The 17,457-nt window shown below is 41.1% G+C and overlaps 1 protein-coding gene across 1 annotated transcript; it reads left to right on the top strand.

The window, feature by feature from the left end:
* The first annotated feature begins 1,198 nt into the window (after positions 1–1,198).
* Positions 1,199–2,371, top strand: LOC133876786 (uncharacterized). The gene has a single exon (XM_062315032.1). It carries the CDS (start codon positions 1,199–1,201, stop codon positions 2,369–2,371), a length of 1,173 nt encoding a protein of 390 aa, XP_062171016.1.
* Positions 2,372–17,457: the final 15,086 nt, after the last annotated feature.

Genomic DNA, 17,457 nt, shown 5'->3' with positions numbered 1-17,457 from the left:
CAAGTGGAATCCATGTTTACAACATCTTTACACATAAGTGATTTTGTCCCAACTTAGAATGAGGCCAAAATACTAACAAATACATATTCGAAGTTCTCACCTTACAAATCTTATGTATGTTTTACTATACTTAAAAAATTAATTGGATCATTCAATGAATCTGTTCTTTGCACAAATCACAAAAGATATCCAATTTAAACCAAATTATCAAATATATCCGAAGAGCGAAACACAATGAATATCCAACGTTTTTTATAAATGAAAACCCAAGCAATCAATTAAATGAAACTATCTCAAATCATCACATGTATCTGAAAATCACAATAGATATCCAAGAAATCATCTCAATAATTGACTTGAAGTAGAACAATTAGAAATCAAAAACTCATAAAATCGAATAGTATAAACTCTCATGAAAATATTGTTGCTCTTCAATGGTGAGGTTTCATCTTCAACTTTAGTTGAGAATTTAGCTACACATGATGAAAAAATAAATCATAAAACCTTGAATTAAAATCATAAATATTAAAGACACAAAGGAGAAAATGTTGCAGAAAAATAAAAAAATGAACACCTGCTGCCTGCTGCTATGTACAAAAGAGAGGCTCCCCGCAAACACAAAATAGTGTTTGTGTAAAAAAAAATCTACGCTTGTGTAAAAAGACATCTTCTTTGCTTTCTTTGCTCAGTTCACGTACACAAGACATCACTTTTTTTCTTTACTTTTTCTTGTAGGTCCCACATAACAGTAAGCTTGACTTTCCTCGATTTTTTTCTTCTTCTTTCATTTTTTTTTTTTTTTGGTCCTACCGTTAACAGCAAGCTTCTTGGCTTTCTTCAATTTTCCTCTCTTTTTGGTCTTTTACAAAATATCTCATTCCTTTTTATTTCCCCCTTTTTTTTCTTTTTTTTTTTCAATTCCACATAAATACCGTCATTTTCTCTCAATGACCTGCAAATACTAAACACTAAAACTAACAAAAACATTAGAAAATAACAAAGATAAAGATTTAACAAATGCAAATTAAGGAGTCCAAATATACAATATTTGGCACTCATCAATAAGTTATCCGACAACTTGCAGCAATTGGATTTTTTAAGTTGTCAGGATAGATCTGCCTGTATCCCCAAGAAAGGAGGCATCTATGAGGTTAAGGAAGACATTGGTTTGAAGATGAAGATAGATGCTCTCACTAGGATGGTTGATGCTCTCACAGTAGGTAAGTCTATCAATGCTGCCAACACACTCCATAGTGATAGCTGTTTCATCTGTGCTAGTCCTATGCACTTGGCACAGAACTGTCCATCCTTACCGACCTTTGTTGAGTCTTTGATGGAACAAGTGCACGCTTTCAATGATTATAGTAAGCAAGCAAATGGACCTTTCTCTGAGACCTACAATCCTAGGTGGCGAAACCACCCTAATTTCTCTTGGAAGCAGAATCAACCCATGAATCAGGGAGGAGCCACACATCATGCCCAAAATCAATACCCTCCCAAATTTCATAATCAGGGTCATTTAGCTCAACCAGCACCAGTATACCAACCAACCACTCAAGTGCCAACCTCTTCTTCACAATCCATTCTGGAGGAATCTCTCAAGGCCTTTATGCAGATTACATGCAAATCTTTTAGTGAAGTGAAGAATACCACCATGGTGAACAACCAAGCCATTGCCAAGCTGGAGGTTCAGATGGGTGAAATGGCTAATCACTTGGGTGAGAGAGAGAATGGAAAGCTCCTTAGTCAGCCCGTGCCCAATCCGAAGTTACAATTTGGTGGGGGAAGTTCTTCAAATCTTCCAGATAGGCAGGAGCATGTGAAAGCTATTGTCACATTGAGGTCTGGGAGACAAGTGGACAATCAAGTGATTCTTCTTGAAAAGAACCCAGCTGTGTCTCAAGGGCAAGATAGTGGCAACAATGAGGAGAGAGATGTGGAACCATCTAAAACCACACCCATCATTGAGGATCCCCCTAGGTCATTTGTGCCTAAGGCACCATACCTAGACAGATTACAAGCGCCTAAGAAAGGAGGGAAGTTTGAGGACATTCTTGAGGTGTTCAAAGAAATTCAAATTAATATCCTATTTTTGGATGCCATACAGCAAGTGCTGTCTTATGCCAAGTTCTTGAAGGACTTGATTACAGTTAAGAGGAGAACTAATGTCCCAAAGAAAGTTTGTTTGACCGAGCAGGTTAGCTCAATCCTTCAGTGCAAGCTCCCCATTAAGTACAAGAAACCTGGGTATCCTACTATCTCTTGCCTGATAGGAGTCAGCAGAATTGAGAAGGCCTTATTAGATCTTGGAGCAAGTGTAAATCTCTTACTCTATTCAGTCCACCTACAATTGGGGTTAGGAGAATTGTAGCCTACTTCCATGACACTTCAATTGGCTGATAGGTCGGTGAAGATACCATGAGGAATCATTGAGGATGTTTTGGTAAAAGTGGATAAGTTTTATTTCCCTGTGGATTTTATTGTGCTTGATACGGAGCCGGTTCAAAATGTTGGAATTCAGATACCGGTGATTCTAGGGTGACCATTCTTAGCTACAGCTAACACCCTAATAAATTGTAGGTTTGGGGCGATGAAGATCTCTTTTGGCAACATGACAACAGAGCTGAATATCTTTGATATCAACAAGTAGCCATTAGAGTAGGGGTGGGTGTCAAGTAAGTCGAGGTCAGAAATGGTGTTTCCGATCCTTGACGGTGCTTGTTGGTAAAGTTGAGTAATTACCCGACTAGGAATAATTTTGAAAAAAAAAAGAATTGAATAATTCAAATCAAACGAAAAAAAAATCAGTAATGTTCAGTCAGTAAACTGGGAAAAAAAAAAATCTCCCTTCGGCGTCTCCTCCATACCAGATAGTGCAGAAACAACCAAAGCAAAATCTGATTTCCCAAACCTAAGAATCCAAGGTCACGTTGTACAACAAACAAAAAGGAAAACCCCCAAAACCGTAAGTCCCTAACCTCCGATCAAAGATTCAAAGTAACAATCTACAAAAACAACCCATCCATTTTATAGATGTTAGTATTATTGGCCTCATTCTCTGTTTGGACAAAATCACTTATATGTAAAGATGCTGTTTTATTAGGGATTCCACTATTCAGAGTGATGTCAGAAGATTCTGCTTGCAAGTTAGAAAATCTCTGGTTCCCTGTCAGCCATCCGGATGATCGAGCCATCCCGTCCGGACGCCCATCTGTCCACTGTTCCATCCGTTCGGACGACGTGCCATACCGTTCGGACGCTCAACAGACCAAGCATCATCCATCCGGATGACATACATTTCCGTCCGGACCTTCACTGTTTCGAGAAGCTACTGTTCCAGCTTGCATCCGTCCGAACGTCTCAGCAACCCATCCCGACGCCTCTCAGATCGATCAGCTTCAGATTCTTTCCAAGTTTAGAGTAAGGGAAGATTGATACACTCGTCCAGACGATGGGGTTTCCCGTCCTGACGTCAGTCAGCCTTGGTCCGGATGCGCGTTCAACAATTATGGAAATTGCCGATTCGACTTCAACCGTCCGGACGACTTCCTATCATGGTCCGGACGCGTGCATAGCAGATATGGAAATTATGTGTTGAAGTTCAGCCGTCCGGACGCTCATCCCCTACGGTCTGGACGCGCGAAGCCTTATATGGAAATTACTTGCAGCGGGCGTGCGACCGTCCAAACGACAATGTCTCACCGTCTAGACACGGCTCTTAAACAGGAAAGATTTTCAGCGAAAATCTCAAAAAATTCTATTGCACAGTTGTCCGTCCGGACGGCGTCCGTACATATTATAGCAGTTGCCCATTCTGCACCTCAGCCTATAAATAGAGGCCCCTGGGCATTGAGAACTGTAAGAATTCGGTATTGAATTCCACAAATGCTCAGAGACGTTATTTTTCCTCTGAAGCCATTGCAAGGGTGTTGTTGCTGCGCTACATCTGAAGTCTATCTTAGGAGTCAGCCCTAAGATAAAGGATTCCATTGAAGACCCCTTCAGGTAGGAGACCTGGTTGGGAAGCGTTTGTGTTGGGTTACACGTTAGAGAGCAAGGTACGACCACTGCATTGGGTATATGTGAGTGTTACTATCTTGTATCTAGCTTTGTCTTCTGAATAGTGGATATCCTGGGTTTGGCTGCCCCAGAGTCGTTTTTCTCTTAATTGAGTTTCCACTTCGTCAACAAAAATCTCCGTGTCATTTAATTTTCGTATTATTATTTTTGTTGACACTTTGTGTACACACTTACTGTTTATTTTAGAAGTCAATTTAAATTTTCAATTGGTATCAGAGCTTGGTACACTCTGTTGAGATTTATTTCTTGAGTGTTATTTTTTTTTACTTCTATATTTTGATATGTCTCAAACTCTTAATTCTGTTCCTGCCTTTGATGGTACGAACTATGGCTATTGGAAAGCTCGAATGCATTTCTTTTTAAAATCTATTGAGTGCTGGAGTATTGTTGAAACTGGTTGGACTAAACCAGTGGATGCAACCCTCGAGGCAGTCCCTCAGAAAAATGCACAGTTTTCCAATGATAAAGCCCTCCATGCTCTGTGCCAAGCACTTTCTCCATCTAAATTTGCCAAAATTTCAAACTGTGAATCAGCCAAAGAAGCATGGCAAATTTTGGAAACAACATATGAAGGCACTAAGCTTGTTAAATCTACCAAACTTCTAATGTTGATTTCAAAATTTGAAGAAATTAAGATGTTGGAAGAAGAGACATTCGAGGAGTTTTACTCCAAGATGAGTGACCTGAGAAACTCCATGGTGAGTCTTGGGAAACCTATCTCGGATGTAAAACTCATCCGAAAGATTCTAAGATCTTTTCTTGAGTGTTTCAGGATCAAAGTAACAACCATTGAGGAAAGCAAAGATCTTGAAGAGATGAAGATTGAAGAGCTTGTGGGGTCTCTCAAACATATGAGCTGTCTCTGCCCCCGGTCAAGAAGTTAAAGACCATTGCCCTAAAGGCTTCCAAGAAGAAGGTAGAAGCCTCATCTGAAGATGACTCTGAGGATGAAGAAAAAGCTATGGCTATGCTAGCCAAAAATTTCAGAAGACTGATGAAGGATGATCGGTTCAAGAAGAAGTTTTCTGAAAAAATAAAGAAACCTCCCAGAGAAGCTGAACCTGAGGAAGAAGAGAAGAAGGATCCTAGAGGACCCCGATGTTTTGAATGCTCAGGCTTTGGGCATATCCGGGCAGATTACGGGAATCTTAAGAAGGGTAAGGGTAAGGCATACAATGTGACTCTCCGTGATGAGTCAGAAGAAGAAGCTCCAGAGTCTGAAAAATTTCTGGCGTTTGTTTGCCCACATGCTGAAGAAGAAGACTCTTACTATTCGGAGCACAGTGATAATGAAGAAGAACTCAAGGAGGCCTACAAGACACTCTATAAAGAGTATGAGAAGCTGAGGGAAGGTCGCAAGCAGTACATCTATGATCTGAACAGTTTGCAGATTGATAAGAGTTCATTGCTGCTCAGGATATAAGAGCTCGAGGAGAAGCTGCTAGAGACTCAGCTCCAGTTAGAATGAGTCACTGATGAGAAGCTGACTCGTATGTTGTCTATCCAGAAGAGTCCAACTGACAAGACTGGTCTCGGGTATGTAGCTCCCTCTTCTGATGCTCCCTCTTCCTCAAAGACTGTATTTGTAAAACCTGCATTCCTAGAGCCTCCTCCCACTGTTGAAGATAAAGGGAAAGACAAGGTCAATGATGATGTTACAGGCACTCAGAAGCCTCATTCCATCAAAAGACCTCCCATATGCCATCATTGCAGTCTAAGTGGGCATGTACGACCTCAGTGCTCCCTTCTCAAGGCTCAGAAAGCCAAGGCCAGGAAAGAAGTGCCCCGACAGGAAAATTATGGCACTAGATCTGCAGCCCAGTTTTAACTCCATGGTATCAGGCTCCCTATCATCAAGGACCAAGAAATCAAGCTCCTTGGTCTCATGTACCACAATACCAGGCATCTCAGCACCAGCGGCCTAAGCAGCGATTTGTACCAGCCAATCATAGTGGCAACTCCATGAACAAACTCAAGCAGTTTAGAAGGCCCCAGAAGGTGGAAGTAAATCAATATCACAGTGAGCCACCTACTTGGATGCAGAGCATGATGGAGTGAATGATGTCCTGCCAGCAACCATCCTCAGAAAGGCAGGCTTGGGTCAAGAAGGACCATCACCCCATGAGGGGGAACTGATGCACCTAGCAAGTTCGGGTGTTCATGCCTAAGATTTGGTTCCTAATCCTACGGCATCAGGTTTGATTGCTTATTTTGCTATTATATTTTATATACAATCTAGGAACCAATGGTATTTTGTTTTGCCCCCTATATTTTGTTTGGAGACCTTTGTAGGTATTTATTGGGGAAGACAGAAAAAGCAGGTCGAGTGGCTGTTTTTCTGTATTGGCATCAACAGGTTTGATTTTGCCTTGCATATGATGTCATTTCCATATTGCATGTTTTTAATAAAAAAAAAAATTAGGGAGAATTTGCAGGATATTTTATTTCTCTTGGCATATCAGATAATTGCATGTATTTTCTCCTGATATCTCAATTCTTTGGGTATTAATTTACTTTGCTTAGATATAATTGAGAGTTTCTGACTATAATTTGCCAAGTATTTTTCCTGTATATGCAAAAGTAGGATAGCTTCTTTTCTCATGCGATGAAAAATGTGCACTATCCATGACTCCCTTAAAAGGTACATCTTTCCTTCTCTAACTTTGTGTTGCTAGAAATTTTGGATAAGAGGAGAGGTCCTTGATAAGATGGTCAAATTGACCACATGCTGGTTTAACCTAGAACCTAAAAACTCTGGCATTCCCTTTAGTTTGCAGCACCATAAGAAACAAGCAGTTAATCATATGAAATTTTGTGCTTTAAATTGTATATTCACTGCTTGTGTGCTAAATTTGCTTTATGCCTTGCCCTCTGCGTGCAAGTAAAACACTTACCTTGTCCTTCATGGTACAAGTAAAACAATTAGGTGCTGCATCTCAGGGGGAGTGTATCAGATGAGGGTGGCTAGGCCCTCTTAAGTTATAAGGTTTGACTTTTGACTAATATTGCATTGATTTTCTCTCCTGTCTAGAAAATCTGGTTGCTCTTTGTCATATCTGTGATAGTCATATCTTGTGGGTTAAGTCTTCACACACACACGCGTTGCATGAGTTGAGTTGTCTATTTGAATTTTCTATGTCCAGGAAAATATTTGTGCTAATTAAAATCTCAACTCTCTTTTATATCTCTGCTTAGTTTTGAGATGCTCTCTGATTGTGTTATCAGTGGCTTATTCATGTGTGTTCTTAAACTAACTTAGGAAAAATTTGATTTCTGTAAATTTTCCTCAGTTTTCTGATGTTACAGTGTGGAGCATCCGGACGGTAGTTTCTTGGCGTCCGGACTGGGATGGAGCCTAGACGTTCTGACAGGAGTTGTTTAACGTCCGGACGTGTGCGGCCAGCATCGGGCAGACGGTTAAGATTAATCATCCAGACGCGGGCGACCAATCTACTCATTCCCGAGGCAGCGCCCATCTGGACGGCATTAATATACCGTCCAAACGAGGGACCCATAGAGGCTATATATACCTTAGATTGCAGTTCACTCCATCCTATCCCACACAATCTTTCTTTTTGGCAGCTTGTGAGTAAAGTTTTGTGCTCTTTTTGTCCTTTTCCATCTCTCTCTCACATTCTAGGTATTTCTCTTGTCTTTCTCTTTTCAGTTTATTTTGAAACTGTTAGAATTTTTTTTTTTTGGAATGTTTTTGAGATACATATGTCTGCCATGTTGAGATTATTTGGACTTAATTGTGATATTCTATGTCTTTACTTTTACAAAAAGTCCATTTTTACTGTCGTTATTCTGCACAATTTTTATGACCTAACGAGGATATTTTTTTTTTGGACTATACTTGGCAAAATCTTGTTGGTTTCCTTGTGCAGAATCATGTCTACTATCAGTTCCCTACGCAGGGTCCGCCAGAGGACTGAAGAAGAGAGGAGCTCACTCCAAACCAAAATCATGGAGCGCACAGTCACTGTTGAGCGCAATGTGGTCCGGTCTGACATTATGGTGCCTCCATTGGATAGTATTTATGAGACTATCAAGACTTACCACTGGGGATACCTCTGCACATGTGCCTGCATTGTTCTCACCAGGCTGGTTAGACTCTTCTATGCCAACCTGGAGGTGGTGCAGGATGATGATCGTGGGATGGTATTGCAGTCCACTGTTGACGGGCACATAATCACTGTTGATCCTCAAATCATCAGCCACTTTATTGGGGTACCAGTCCTCAATTTGCCCTGCAGTCCATATAATGAGGTGGTGCTTCCTCCCTCCCAAGATGATCTTTGAGAGTTCTTCCATGCAGTTCCACATGGCGAAGAGCATGCTACCACCATCTGGATTGGCGCACTGTCTCCCGCTCATCGCTTGTTGGCCAAGATAGTGCAGCACAACCTAAGGCCAGTTGTTAGGCGCAATGACCTGACTCTGAAGAAGGCCCAGTTCGTGTATGCCATCCACCTCTGCTTGCCTTTATGCCTGCGCAAGCATATTATGAGTGTCATGCTTGAGGCCCATGATGAGAGTAATGCCGGTCTCCCTTTTGGCTGCCTGCTCACTCAGATCATTCTTCAGTCAGGCATCAACGTTACTGGAGAACCAAAGATGAAGATTCAGCAGCCCATCGGCAAGCATACTTTGATGAAGTCTAATGCACAGCTGCGGAGAGATGACTCCGATGATGAGGTGCCCATTCCTGTTGCCATGCCAGTTGGGTTTCCAGATATGGCCTCATCTTCTCAGACAGTCCCGCCTTTAGAGCCGGAGATCAACTTTTCACAGATCATGGAGGCCTTAGTTGCTATTCAGGGAGGCATGAGCACCATGCAGCAATTCATAACCTCCATGCAGCAGGAAGTGCACTCCATCAACAAGCGGGTGGAGCAGAACCAATTGGATCTCAGGGAGTGTCTCAAGTATCATCATCCTGGCAGTAGTGATGATGAGGATGATGCGCCTAGGACTGCACCTATGGCAGAGGATGATTGAGCTCCTCCCTTTTTGTTTTTACTGTGTTGCTATATTTTTTTTTTGAGACATTTGACTTATATTTTCCTATGTTAAACCCTTTGACTTATATTACTCTGTTTACCCTGGTCCTTCTGAGACCGTTAGGGGGAGTAATTTTATTCCATTTGTGTTATTTTCATTACCCTGTTTTACCCTTTGTCCCTTTGTGACAAAAGGGGGAGTAATTTTTATTTGGACTGGGAATGTATTTACAAACTGGTCAAGTGATTTTTGTCCCAGAATGGCCAAAGGGGGAGTTTGTTAGTATTATTGGCCTCATTCTGTGTTTGGACAAAATCACTTGTATGTAAAGATGTTGTTTTATCAGGGATTCCACTATTCAGAGTGATGTCAGAAGATTCTGCCTGCAAGTCAGAAATCTCTGGTTCCCTGCCAGTCGTCTGGACGATCGAGCCATCCCGTCCGGACGCCCATCTGTCCACTATTCTATCTGTCCACTATTCCATTTGTCCAAACAACGTGCCATACCGTCGGGACGCCTGACAGACCAAGCATCATCCATCCGGATGACATACATTTTCGTCCGGACCTTCACTGTTTCGAGAAGCTATTGTTCCAGCTTGCATCCATCCGGACGTCTCAGCAGCCCGTCCGGACGCCTCTCAGTGATCGATCAGCTTCAGATTCTTTCCAAGTTTAGAATAATGGAAGATTAATACACTCCTCCGGATGCGCTCATACATAAGGCAAGAATCACAACTCAATTATCACCGTTCGGACATCAGTCAGCCTTGGTCTGGACGCACATTCAACAATTATGGAAATTGCCGATTCAACCTCAACCGTCTGGACAACTGTCTATCATGGTCCGGACGCGCGAAACCTTATATAGAAATTCCTTGCAGCGGACGTGCGACCGTCTAGACGACAGTGTCTCACCGTCCAGATGCGGCTCTTAAACATGAAAGATTTTCAACGAAAATCTCAGAAAATTCTGTGGCACAGTTGTCCGTCCAGACGGCCTAGGTTCACCATCCGGAAGGCGTCCGTACATATTATAACAGTCGCCCATTCGGCACCTCAGTCTATAATTAGATGCCCCTGGGCATTGAGAATTGTAAGAATTTGGTATTCAATTCCACAAGTGCTCAGAGACGTTATTTTTCCTCTGAAGCCATTGCAAGTGTGTTGTTGCTGCGCTACATCTGAAGTCTATCTTAAGGGTCGGCCCTAAGATAAAGGATTCCATTGAAGACCCCTTCAGGTAGGAGACATGGTTGAGAAGCGTTCGTGTTGGGTTACACGTTAGAGAGCAAGGTACGACCACTGCATTGGGTATATGTGAGTGTTACTTTCTTGTATCTAGCTTTGTCTTCTGAATAGTGGATATCCTGGGTTTGGCTGCCCCAGAGTGGTTTTTCTCTTAATTGAGTTTCCACTTCGTCAACAAAAATCTCTTTGTCATTTAATTTCCACATTATTATTTTTGTTGACACTTTGTGCACACACTTGCTGTTTATTTTAGAAGTCAATTTAAATTTTCAATAGAATCAAATGAAAGCAACAATCTACAGAAATATACACTGCAACACTAACATTATCAAGCAACAATCAAATCAAAATAAGCGCAAACCCTAACATCACAAATCGATTATCAAAAGCAATGGAGAACCCTAAAAGGCTAAAACCACCAAGAAATCGCTAGAAAACCAGGGCTGGGCGTCACAGTCGCGGCTGCGGGTTCGGGAGAGGCAGCTTTGGGCAGTGGGGCTTCTTCGAATCTTTGCCTTTGCTTAACGCTTTGAATCACTTCAGCCTTCATTTGCTTTAGTGAGAGAGAGAGAGAGAGAGAGAGAGAGAGATAGAGAGGGGTAGGGGCGGCGGTTAGGGTTTAGAAGAAGAAAACTAAGAAAGGGAAAAAAATATGTTAAGAATGAATATATACTAGTAGGTCTATTACGTTTGTATGAGCAAAACAACAACGTTTTTTACTGGGGTGAAACAACATGGTTTTAGCCATTGTCGGGTTGGTACTTGACAAAAAGATTATTTCACTGATTAACGAACCGACTTTAATTTCAGGAAAAAAAAAATTATTCTGATTTTTTATTAATTTTTTTTTTTAGACGGTAGGCGGTAGGGGGGCGAAGGAGGTTCGATGGCAGTCAATAGGTTTTCGGTGGGCGGTAATCAGATAATTTGCCCACCCCTACTTTAGAGTAGGATGAGGTTGGAAGTGGATGCTTGATTGAGGAGACTGTTGATGAATCAAGGATTGAGAATCCCCTGGAGGCATGCTTTGCTCAATTTGGAGAAGATTTGGATTTGGACAAGTTACTTGAGCAAGCTGATGCTCCTCTGGTGAAGAGGGAGAAGGAGGAGGCAGCAGTAATTCGGCCTCCCAAGAAGGAACTTAAGCCCCTACCGGACAATCTTAGGTATAAGTTCTTAGGTCCAGCTGATTCTTTGTCAGTGATTATAGCTTTGGATTTGGATAATGCTCAAGAGGAGAAGTTATTAGATGTTTTAAGCAAGCACAAAGTGGCTATCGGATGGACTATTGATGATATTAAGGGAATCAGCCCCTCGGTGGTAATGTACAAGATACATTTGGAGGAGGATGCCAAGCCATCATGGGACCCACAGAGGAGGCTCAACCCACCAATGTAGGAGGTTGTGAGACTAGAAGTGATCAAGTTGTTGGATACAGGCATCATATATCAAATTTTTGATAGCAAATGGGTGAGCCCAAATCATGTCGTGCCTAAGCGGGCTAGATTGATGGTAGTGGAGAATAACGATGGCGAGTTGGTGACAACTCGTGTTTAGTTAGGATGGAGGGTTTGTATAGACTATCGCAAGTTGAATGCCACCACTAGGAAGGATCATTTTCAACTCCCATTCATTGATTAAATGGTGGAGCGCTTGGCAAGGCATGAGTGCTATTGTTTCTTGGATGGTTATTCTGGATTTACCCAGCTCCCTGTGGACCCCGAAGATCAGGAGAAGTCAACATTTACCTGCCCTTTTGGGACGTTCACCTACCGCCGTATGCCCTTTGGGTTATGCAATGCATCCACCACTTTTCAGCGGAGCATGATTAGCATATTCTTTGATATGGTAGAACGTTCCTTGGAGATATTTATGGACAACTTCTCCATCTTCGATTCATCATTTGAGGAGTGTCTACACCAAATCACTATGGTCTTATTACAGTGCAAGAAGAAGAACCTGGTGCTCAATTGGGAGAAATGCCATTTTATGGTAAAGCAAGGTATTGTTCTAGGGCACGTCATTTCTCATCTCGGGATTGAGGTTGACAAAGCGAAGGTGGATCTGATTTCCAATCTTCCACCCCCACGTACAGTGAAGGAGGTTTGTTCTTGAAAAATAAAGAGACTTCTAATTTATCGTGGGTGTGTGCAACGTAAAACAAAATATCAAAAGTGGAGAATTAAAAGAGACAGATATTTTCTTAACGAAGTGGAAACTCAATTAAGAGAAAAACCACTCCCGGATAGCCAAGCCCAGGAATTCCACTATTCAAAAGACAAAGCTAGTTACAAAGCAGTAGCACTCACATAACCCCCGATGCAGTGGTCGTACCTTGAACTCGGATGTGTAACCCATCACGAACGTCTCCCAACCAAGTCACATACTTGAAGGGGTCTTCAATGGAATCATTTACCTTAGGGCTCCTACTTTGAGATAGACTTCACACGAATACAAAAGGCAAACAACGGCAACGGCTTGAGAGCTAGCGAATCTTCAAATCTCCCTAAATACCCTCTCAAAGCTAAGAGAATTCAATACCAAATTCTAATATAATACATGCCTAGAGCCTCTTATTTATAGGCTTTACAAGTCCTAATTCTAGTCAGAATCGGAGTCTCTAGTAGGCGCGTCCGGATGGCAGTTTTGGGCGTCGAGACAATCAATTGTTTCCGTGTCTGAAAATGAATTCTGAAACTTCTCAAATTATGGAGAGCCGTCCAGATGCTTGATCTTTCCATCTGGACACTGGGCTGTCTGAACATTCAAGTTGTACCATTTTTTGTTAGCTTTCCCACGACACCAATTTTGTCTGAATCTGATACTTGAGCAAAAAGTTATAATATAATAAAAATACTAAGACGTGTTCAGAAGCCTTCAGACACTGAGGGGCGTCCAGAAGGCTTGACTGAGCTCCTGGACAATCAACTACAATTGCCTTTCCAAAATAGCACTGAAAGCTTCCCATATCAAGACCTCTTTCGGACAGGTTGCCCTAGCATCCGAATGGTCACAGCTGTGATTCCTTTCCACATCAATAAAGAAAAACTAGAATCTTCTGGAACACTAAAGAGCGTCCGGACGGTGTTGCCCATACGTCCGGACGGTTGCAAAATACTTTTGCAATCAATGTCTTCTCAAAAATATGAATACTTGAAAAACTCGGAAAGCTTGACCTAACATCCAAACGGATGCACCGGCATAAGCTTCTCGACACTTGGGAGAGTTCAAACGCCTTCAAAGGCCCATCCAGATAGTTGCATGGGATCCAACTTATCTGAGTGGAATCTTGTGTAGAATCTTCATGAACATCTTCTAGAAGCATGTGAACTGTCACTTGTCATAATATAAGGCATTGTCCGTAACACCTGAAGACTTTGAAATAAAACGGCATCCCTTTGAAATAATGCAACCTTACAAACATAGTGTTTTTGTCAACAGAATGTAGCCAATCAAAAACTAACAGTTCTCATCTGATTTATTTATAATTTTAGCAAGATTGCCAAGCCCTTGTGCAAGTTGTTGGCAAAGGAGACCCAATTTTATTTGATGAGGATTGTCATAAGGCATTTGGGGCTTTGAAGAAGATTCTAACGCTCACACCCATTATTCAGCCACCCAACTGGGGTGTACCTTTTGAGATTATGTGTGACACGTCAGATTATGCAGCTGGAGCTATTTTGGGGCAACGTATTGATAGACTTCCCCATGTCATTTATTATGCAAGCAGAACTTTGAACGATGCACAACTCACTTATGCTACCACTGAGAAGGAGTTGTTGGTAGTCATTTTTTATGAATGCCAAATATTGTATATTTGGACCCCTTAATTTGCATTTGTTAAACCTTTAGCTTTGTTAATTTCTAATGTGTTTGGTTAGTTTTGGTATTTTAGTGTTTTGTAGGTCATTGAGAGAAAATTGCGGCATTTATGTAGAATTACATAGAAGCGGGAAAAGAAGTCTTTGGAGCCATTCAAGCACGGGTGTTAGGGCTCACGTGGAAGCAATTTTGTTGAAACCGAGTGAACTCAAGCGCACTTAGATTGCGAACGAGCGCACTCAGCAATTAACGGGCGTGGCGGTCAGTACCCAAGGCAACCAGAGCGTATGGTGCGCGAGTCACCGCGAAAGCGCTCGAGAGCAACTTGGTATGCGCTCAAGCGCAATAGCGTAGACGTGGAAGAACTGGGCAAATACAACTTTCTTCCCCAAAATAGCATTTTTTTTTTCTTCAATTGGGAACGGAAAAAAAATAAAATAAAATAAAAAATAAAAAAAAAATAAAGGACATATTTTTCTTTGCTCTTTGCAGATGCATCTGACCCAAACCCTAGCATTCTTTTCTCTTATTAGGGTTTTGAAGGGCAGAGGTGCCATTTTGAAAATAGATGCATCTGACCCAAACCCTAGCATTCTTTTCCCTTATTAGGGTTTGAGGGGTAGAGGTGTCATTTTGAAAATATGGGGTTTAACCTAATGTTTTGTTCTAAAAACCCCATGATAGGCACCACTTAAGGATTCACATTTTTTTCGGAGCATGTTTTTAGCTCTTTTCTTTCTTTTGTAATTTAGATTAATTCTTTCTTTCTATCTTCTCTATTCTACTTTAGTTTCTTTTATTTTTACGTTTTCATTACAAGTGTGTTTGGTGTTTTTAGTCAAGAGAGGATAAAATCCTCAACTAAGGTTGAGGATAAAACCTCATCATTGATAACACCTACATTCTTGTTATTATATTTGTAAATTCGATATTTATAAGATTATATTCAAGTTCTATTTCAACTTATTAATTTATGTTTTTAGATTGAAAATTTTATTATTGTTCAGTGGATATTTGATGTGTTTCAATCGATGGATACATTGATTGATTTCTTTGAGAATGGATATCCATTGTGATTTGTTTGACAAACGGATACAATGGATTATTTCATCTCAAAGGGTTAATCGTTGTGATTTATCTTTGAGTTGAATTCATCGAATGATTTCGCGATTTATTGTTAAAGAACTTGAATAACAAACACATTTGAATCAGATTTATGAATAGAGTGTAGGAATGTAGTGTTTGATTTGGTTTGGTAGATTCCAAAACCTTAGTACTTTCTTTGTTTATTTACTCATCTTTACTTTTTTTTTTTTTTAAAAAAAAAAAAAACTCCAAAATGCTGAACTAGGTTAAAATAAGGTTCATTGAAATAGGAATTGATTTTTGTTTGCACACACTTCCCTGTGGATACAATATCGCACTTGCATACACTTTGCTATGTACGATTCGTGCGCTTGCGAATATCAAAATTTGCACAACAGTTTTTGCTTTGGACAAATTTCGATCATATTTGCTAGGATCTAAAGTCATTATCTACTCGGATCACATGGCATTGAAGTATCTTTTCTCCAAAAAAAGATGCTAAATCTCGCCTCATCCAATGGATCTTACTGTTGCAAGAGTTTGACATAGAGATTTGGGATAAGAAGGGTTCCAAAAATGTGGTAGTCGATCATCTGTCTAGGATTACTATGGATTTCACTGAGAAGGCTACCCCCATCTCTGAGACCTTCTCTGATGAGCAATTGATGCACATTGCTTACACTTCTTCACCATGGTTTGCTAATATAGTGAACTATCTCGACACTGGTTACATGCCTTTGCATTGGGGGCAACAAGATAGGACCAAGTTTATGGCCATGGGGAAGCACTTTTTTTGGGATGATCCTTATCTTTTCAAGTATTGTTCCAATCAGATCATTAGGAGGTGTATCCCTGAGCATGACCAATACAATGTCATCTCCTTTTGTCATGATCATGCGTGCGGAGGCCACTTTAGTGCGAAGAAGACCGGTCCAAAGATTTTGCAGTGTGGATTTTATTGGCCCACCCTATTCCGAGATGCTCATACCTACTGTACCTCATGTGAGCGTTGCCAAAAGCTATGGAGTATTTTGAGATGAAATATGATGCCCCTCAAACCCAAGTTGAGATTTTTTGTGTGGGGCATTGATTTCATGGGACCTTTCCCAACTCCTTTGGCTATTTATACATCCTTATTGCTGTGGACTACGTGTCTAAATGGGTGGAAGCTGTTGCATGCAAGACCAATGACCATAGATTCGTGATCCAGTTTTTTACGAACACTATCTATGATCGTTTTGGTACTCCTCGAGCAATCATAAGTGAAGGAGGTAAGCATTTCTACAACAGGATTTTTAAGAAGTTGATGAAGAAATATTTCATCACTCATAAGGTTGCCACCCCATATCACCCACAGACGAGTGGACGAGTGGACAAGTGGAGATTCCAAATTGAGAGATCAAGAGGATTTTGGAGAAAACTGTGAACCCTTCAAGGAAAGATTGGTCACTAGGATTGAATGATGCACTATGGGCTTACTGTACAGCTTTCAAGACCCCGATTGGCATGTCACCTTATCGTCTTGTGTACGGCAAAGCATATCATCTGCAGGTAGAGTTGGAGCATAGAGCATACAGGGCTATCGAGCAACTGAACTTTGATCTTACAAAGCCTTGCTCACAGAGGAAGCTCCAACTCAATGAATTAGAGGAGCTGAGGAATGACGCATACGATTGTGCAAAGTTATACAAGGAACGGATGAAGAAGGCTCATGACCAAAGTATTTTGAGACAATCTTTTGAACCTGGTCATAAAGTCCTTCTTTACAATTCATGTCTGCATCTTTTCCCTGGCAAGTTCAAATCTTGATGGACATGCCCATTTATTATTCGATCTATTTTTTCTCATGGGGCCAATGAGATTGAGGATTCAAAGAATGGTACCACTTTCAAGGTTAATGGACAAAGGCTGAAACCAATCTTGGAGTTGATGAGTCCGGAGATTGAGACGACTCTGTTGGAGGATCCTAGTTATTTAGAGTGATGGTCGTCAATTTTGGAAAGCTTGGTTGAAGACTGAAAACTTAGCGCTTGTGGGAGGCAACCCTCATTATATTCCTTGTCACTTGATTTTGTTTGTTTGTTTGCTTTGTATTTGTTGTGTTTTATAGGAGCAGTGTCTGCTATTCAAGTTTGGGGGAGCGTTCTTCTATGGTACACCCGATTTGCATCGCCCATTCGGTATTGTGTTTCTGGACACAATGGGAACAATGTG

This window comes from Alnus glutinosa, chromosome 9, assembly GCF_958979055.1.
Source record: "Alnus glutinosa chromosome 9, dhAlnGlut1.1, whole genome shotgun sequence".
Taxonomy (NCBI): Eukaryota; Viridiplantae; Streptophyta; class Magnoliopsida; order Fagales; family Betulaceae; genus Alnus; species Alnus glutinosa.
Note: the sequence above shows the minus strand (reverse complement) of the source record. Positions and strands in the feature narration are given on the sequence as shown.